Source organism: Oratosquilla oratoria, chromosome 1 (genome assembly GCF_046742065.1).
Source record: "Oratosquilla oratoria isolate Oo_2021 chromosome 1, ASM4674206v1, whole genome shotgun sequence".
Lineage (NCBI taxonomy): Eukaryota > Metazoa > Arthropoda > Malacostraca > Stomatopoda > Squillidae > Oratosquilla > Oratosquilla oratoria.
The window spans coordinates 115,130,351-115,137,850 of record NC_134777.1 but is presented as its reverse complement, the minus strand read 5'-3'; the positions used below and the strand labels follow the sequence as shown (position 1 = coordinate 115,137,850).

General features: G+C 42.0%; 1 protein-coding gene across 1 annotated transcript; it reads left to right on the top strand.

Annotated features, from left to right (window-relative positions):
• Positions 1–3,173: 3,173 nt before the first annotated feature.
• On the top strand, positions 3,174–3,618 carry LOC143031063 (uncharacterized). Its single transcript, XM_076194445.1, has 2 exons — positions 3,174–3,281; positions 3,403–3,618. Exons 1-2 carry the CDS (start codon positions 3,191–3,193, stop codon positions 3,588–3,590), a joined length of 279 nt encoding a protein of 92 aa, XP_076050560.1. The 5' UTR covers positions 3,174–3,190; the 3' UTR covers positions 3,591–3,618.
• The last annotated feature ends 3,882 nt before the right edge of the window (positions 3,619–7,500 follow it).

Below are 7,500 nucleotides of genomic sequence, written 5' to 3'. Positions count from 1 at the left end.
GTTTCCAAATTTGCTGATGATACAAAACTGTGCGGAGTGGCAAATGATCACTCAAACCAATTAGATATTCAAGAAGATTTAGATCAATTACAGCAATGGTCTGAAAAGTGGCCAATGAAATTCAACACAATTAAATGCAAGGTAATGCACATAGGTAAGAATAACAGTAAGTACGAATACAAGTTATTTGGAAATTCGTTAACAAAAGTGGATAGTGAAAAATATCTCGGCGTATATTTCATCCAAGCAGTATATTTCAGCCTCTGAGAAAGCAAATAAGATTCTGGGACTGATTGCGCGATCTTTTGATTTCAAGCTATATAAATCGTTAGTTCGTCCACATTTGGAATATGCTGTTTCCGTATGGTCACCAAATCTTATCAAAGACATTGACACATTGGAAAAAGTACAACGGCGAGCCACAAAACTGATTCCAAATATCAAATATAAATCATACGAAAATTGACTAAAACACATGAATCTGGTTTCCCTAAAAAAGCGTAGACTCAGAGGTGACTTGATACAGGTCTTTAAGATTTTAAAGGGAATTGACAACATCAAAAGTGACAACATTTTCACATTGAATGAGAATCAGACAAGAAACAATGGTCTCAAACTGTCCGGAAATAGATTCAATTTGGAAGTGGGTAGAAACAACTTTGCCAACCGTGTAGTTAATGAATGGAATAAACTTCCTGCACAGGTAGTGCAATGTAGTTTAGTTCGAAGCTTTAAGAATCATTTAGATAAATACCTAAGTAAGATGCTGTAATGATTATAATTCATCTTATATTATTTGTTTTTGTTTTGTTATCTTTTGTCTGTCTGATTTTCATTTATTATTAGTTATATGTCAATTTATTATTATTTACTATTTACCTGTTTGTTTATTATCTAACTATACCTATGTATTTATTTATGTATTTTATTTGTTATTTACATTATTATAGTTTTTATTTATCATTTTATTACTAATATGATTTTTTCTCGCATCCGACCTAGATATGGATCAAAAGGTCTCCTGTCGGTATGCTCCACCTTTGTAATCCTTTGTAGGAGGGTTAGAAGAATTTTCATTACTCCATGATAAGATCACGGAAAAAAAAATTTTTATTCCAAAGGAAAAATTTCTTGTGTGTATTACCACCCTGTTTGTCTTCATACCGAACGCAATTTTTTTTCTTGATGGTTCCGGGGGTCGTTAACAAGTGTTATGGCACTCGCTATATAAGAAGCGGAGGCAAGCACACCCAGCATCATTCCCAACCTCCGCAGTCGTCGCAGTCACACTTGACCCGAGCACTCAGCCAAAACGCAAGGTAAGACATCGCTCTCCTTTCAAGAGGTCAACCTGAACTCACACAAATTGTCTATGAATATGGGAACTTGAACATTCTTCCGACACAGATATATACATATACACAAACGCACACACATACAAACGCACAAGCACACACACACACAAACGCACAAGCGCACAAACAAACGCACAAGCACACACACACAAACGCACACACGAACGCACAAACAGACACACACAAACGCACAAGCACACACCCCTCTCATGGCGCTGTGGTTAGAGCTCTGGCCTGCCACTACGGAGGTCCGGGTTCGACTCTCGCACGGGGCTGAAATAATATCAGTATCGCAGCGCTGAGGGGTGTTACTCCAGCTCTCGTGGGCGGGGAGTTGGGGGTGTGTGTCTGTGCAAGGTCATAGCATTACCCATAGATCGGACTTACGAGCTCTGACCTCTTCCAGGAGGGAAATAGCTATCGATCACGAGTCCAACACGTGATCCAAAGACCAAGTGAAAAGACCAAGTGAATACACACACACACACACACACACACACACACACACACACACACACACACACACACACACACACACACACACACACACACACACACACACACACACACACACACACACACACAAACGCACAAGCACACATAAAGGATTATAAAGAACTAACAAATAAACAAATAATATAAAACAATTGGCAGGCAATACAGCATCTTGCTTAGGTGTTTATCTAATCGAATCCTAAAGCTTCGAACTGAACTACATTGCACTGCCTCTGCAGGAAGTTTATTCCATTCACACACACACAAACGCACACACACACACACACACACACACACACACACACACACACACACACACACACACACACACACACACACACACACACACACACACACACACACACACACAAACGCACAAGCACACAAACACACACAAATGCACAAGCACGCACACATACACACAAACGTACAAACATACACACACACACACACACACACACACACACACACACACACACGGCAGGCGTCATAATGAAAGAGTTTGACATCCCTGTCATCAACATGTACTTTAGCTTCTCCGTGTAGTTGTAACCGTTACTAACCATCACCAACCACCCACGTGATGCACACACATGCAACATGGTACTCGTCTTTGGCAAGACCTCCAATTTTGCAAACCTCACCGATTTCCTAATCTCAAAACACTTGACTCAGTGCATAGTAAGATAACAACAGGACGCCTCCGCAGTGTCACCGCAAGAGATACCTAATGTCACCAGACAGACCTATTGAACCCTTTCTTATACCGACCCCAATTACATTACCGTAACTTAATATATATACACCACATGTAGCCACGCCCACCAACTATACAACTAACCCCTATATAACGGAACTAACACCCATACCTATATTTGATGACTTACACATCTCACATACGGCAACCCACAAAACCTACCCCTCGCCCCTTATTACCGACGGCTGAGCCGTCAGAGGGAGGATTGCCGAGGTCAAGGCCCGGCACTAGGAGTGCCTAGAACACGTACCTGGCACTAGGGACTGCCCAGGTCAAGTACCTGGCTGGAGAACTGTCTAGGTCAAGCATCTAGTCAGTAGAGGTAGGGAAACCCTCTCCCTTACCTCTCTTTGTACATAACTTTCGTATCTGAGAATGAATCAAAGAAAGTCCCACAGATACTTTACCTCACCTGCTAAATCACCATTACATGTAGCAAAACACATTTATTGTGTTACAGTAGCTACTGTCATCACAGCACTGGGTGACACTGTGGATACGAATATGTATTATCTATATATCATTTTTTCAACATGTCTTATGAAGCTTTTTCTCACATCAGATGATGTACTCCACCATCGTGATGTGCACCATTGTCCTGGTGGCCTCCGCACATAGGCCTCTACCCCTCATCCGCCCCAAAGAAAGCAGCACAACCACAGGGCCAATTCAGGGTGAGTATCACACCCAGAATAAACACGGATAGGAAAAATATGGTGAGGTTGATATGGTCCGTGACATGAGATGTACGTAAATCTTTGATTCTGTCTGATAGCCTTTCTTTTCTGTTGACAGTTAAGCCCGGGTTCTGTCCCCCCAAGCAACTCTTCTGCCGGCCCATCAGGATCTTCAGACTCCCCGCCATCTGCTCCCACGACGGCAACTGCGGCCGCGCAAAAAAGTGCTGCTTCGACAGGTGTCTGAAACAGCACGTGTGCAAGCACCCCCAACACCTCCTACCTCACCCAGTGCCCCAACGCTGATACATAACCTCGTCTCTCATTCTTGTTACTCCTTGTAACTTATGATTGGAGCAAATATTAAATAAAGTCACTGTTTTCCAAAAACGATTTTTCAAATCCAGTACCTAAACGTCATCTGCACAGTTGTACGAGACGGAACAACCAATCATGCTGTTCGTGGAACTCTCAATCAAAACATCATGTGAGGAAGAGATCATTGTATTTGTGCGTGAGGACCAAGACCCGAGTCTTCAAGGTCCTTGTGTTCCTTATATGTTTGCATGACTGTGGTATTAATACTCCAACAAATGCACACTGTCCATTTTTTTTTATTTCTTATCTCTGCACCTGGCCTCATTACCACTCCTGCAGTTGATTTTATTCATTCCACTCCACGACACTAACTTCTTTGTTTATATCTTCATTTTTTAAAACCTTTCTATGAACTGTTTTTGAAAAATGATATTGGGGAAACTTTTTCGAAATAGGAATCCATTGCCTAATGATGTTTTTTCTCACCAGACTTGCAATTTCATAGAAAGGACGACAACTTGATCTATTTTTTTTTCTGGTGTATTGTTATTGCGACCTTGTGATTTTTGGGGTGCTTTGTTCACTCAGCCAGATGAGTTGGCAACTCCTTTGCAAGATTTTGTAAGCTGCAATGACCATGATCTAGACTGAGTTTACTTTCTTCTTCTTCTTTTCTTTTTATTCTTCCTCCACTTCTTTTTTTCTGTCTACAAATAGAGGCAATCGTAAAGAGGCACAGATATCCTCCTTTGTTGGCATTACCCTGTTCTCAGAAGGTTCCCATTTTTTCTTGTCCATTCTAAGCTCGAATGTTTAAACAAGTCATTCTCAGTCTCTGTGTACATGAACCCTTTGTTTATGGAATGCTGTTTACTAGCTTTCCAGAAATCACTAAAACGCTTGATGAAAACATCTGGAATCCACCAGAGACTTTTATTTGTCCGTGTGTTTCTCTCCTCTTTTTCTTGGAAGCCTCTGGAAAACCCTTGTGGTTACTGGACGTCCCTGTTGAGAGTAACCGTTTCACACGTTGAGCTCAGAGTGAATTGAAATCTCCCAGTCAACGTCGGACGATCATCGTGAGTCCTCGGAGAAGCAAAATAGATGGCCAACTCTTGGTTTGAACTTACTCCCAGACGGGATTCGAACCCGGCCCAGCAGGTAGGACCCACACTTGAAGTCTTCTGAGCTGCGAGGTGACCCTCTCAAAACAGTCCACTGCCCTCGATCTCTATGTCCCTCGCTCCAATGGCGACTTTTCAAATGAAACTTTCAATTGCAATTTCAACTTTTGCAGTGTCCGTATGTAACAGAGTTAAGAACATAAGAACATAAGAAATAAAGGAGACTGCAAAAGACCATAAGGCCTACACTAGGCAGCTCCGTATCCATCACCACCTGTCGTCCCCATCCATAAAGTTGTCTAATCGTTTTTTAAAACAACTGATAGTTTCAGCGCTTACTACGTGGTTACTAAGTTTATTCCATTCATCGACCACCCTATTTGTAAACCAATTCTTGCCTATTTCCTTCTTAAATCTAAATTTGTCCAGTTTATACCCATTACTGCGAGTCCTGCCCTGTTGTTTTATTATGATGACCTTGTTTGCATCACCCTTGAACACTTCTATTAGATCACCCCGCACTCTGCGTCTTTCCAGAGAGTGTAAGTTTAGGTGCCTAAGCCTCTCTTCGTAAGGCAAATTTCCGAGTCCTTGTATCATTTTGGTCATTCTTCTCTGTACACTAAAACGGATCAATTTCCTGCGAATCGTATTACGTATTTAAGTTCTGTGAGACCAACAAATATATTCGAGCTGCCCTAGCTACCCTTGCCGATATGCGGCCCGAATGCACACTGCCACACGGCAGAAAAGGGGTTTTATGTGAATTCCAACTCCCATTTTCATGAAAATGTGGAAAGCAGAGCCTCGACCACTACCCGCGTATCCTAAGTCTTTCCCAAACTGGGAAATTGATTGCGCAACCCGCGGGGTCTGGAGTGCTTCATCCAAGTGATCACTTCCAGGTTATCATGTCTCAGGTACTACCCCTTTTTCTAAGGAATAGAACTGCACTTTGGAGGAAAATTAGAATAAAATGGACCTTAAGATTCTCTTCATAAAAGTAGGGCTACGTTTATTTTGTCCATCAAGATTGGTCAAATTCACAGTTGTATTGCCCACGTGCCTATTGTTATAGCATATTAGACGGTTAGCAGTGTGTAGGTTGTGTGTAGCACGCTCGTGGTGTCGAGCGTTAACAAGCATTGTTGCAAACTTCTTGCAGACCAAGTCACAGGATGAACAATGGGTTTCTTGGGTTTTGCAAAGTGTAGGAACATTCAGCCGCTGTCAGTCACGCCTCCATGTCCATGTTGGTTGACACATGATTCAGAAACGCCAATGTCCAGAAAGGAGATGTGCAGAGGTTTATCTAGCTGAGCCAAAGACTGCTCATGAGTTTTCCCTCCTTCATGGTGAATAGCAGAGTTCTACTACCATCAATGCACATTTCCTTGCGTCTTACACAATAATCATTGATTGTTGTACCTCGTACAACTCGGCACTTGATATTTTGGTATTGAATTTGAAAACCAACTTTGGAAAAATATTACTTTTATTAACGTGTACCACAAATAGTTGGGCAAAAGAAACAACAAGTAACACGAATGAGAGCTATTAGCACTTATCAGTGGTGAGGCATTATTGTTTTTATTGCATTGTTATTGTTTGCATCATTATGAGAAAGCGGTTGAGTCAGTTGACACGAAACTTTCAGAAAAGGAGAGGAATTATTCCCGTACGTCTTCCATCAGATCATGGGAGTGACGCCACTAAGGAAGTTTGTTATGATGAATGACTACATTATTGGAGAGTCTGATTCCGCCTTCCGCTCGCCATGCTTATCTTGGACTTGTTTGTAAGAACATCTCGCTCATTGCCCTTTCCCCTTTCCCTTGCATTGGTGAATGTAGTACCATTGCCATCGAGGATATTATTACCTTCATCCACCCCCTATTCTACTACTGTCAGCTCCTTTTCACGTTCTGGGACATGACCATAACTAGTTGCGTCTAATGCGACTCACTAGTTGATATTTAGATATCGGATTTAAAAAACATCTTTGGAAAAACAGTTACATTTATTTATCTATTTAACATTAACGATAAATAACTACAACCTTACAGGCAACAACGGATAACAAGGACGGGGGCGAGGTCATCGATCAGTAATAAGGCATCGGGTGAGGTGGGAGTGGGTGAGGTGGGTGTGGTGGGCGGTGTTCTGGGGCCTTGCTATAACCGCTTGTAGAACCACTTGGTTGATTGGTTCTTTTCAGCGGTCTGAGTGTCCTGCTCCCGGTAGTTTCCAATCACTAAGTTAGTCACTTGTATACCTGCTTGGGGTTATAAACCGCACTCTGGTTTTCTCTCGTTTATTTTTAAACACAGGGTTATACAATATGTCTGTACACTAGTAATACCAAGCATGTCTAACACCGACTGCTTCTCTCTCCAGATCCCCGCGGTCATTTTGTTGACCGGAAGTTGTGACATAGCAATTTCTTGAGGTGCTTTGGTTACTTATCAATTTCAATTGATATACATGATACCATAAGTATGTAACAACGGTATTATTCTGGGTTTATAAACTGTTATCTATTATATTTATCTTACGTAGTATGTCCAGGGGAAAGGTCTTATGTGTATTGTGTTTCCGTGTGTTAATGTGAGTTGTGACTAATGGCATCCATTATATGTATGTTCGTGTGTCCGTGCGCGTCTTGTTTGTGGGCGCTCGGGGACGGTATGCTCGGCTGCTAAAATGTTAGGTCAGCTTTCCTGCGATAAGTGCTAAACTCAGCTTGTTAGGGCGGACGTGTCTGGCGACGGGAT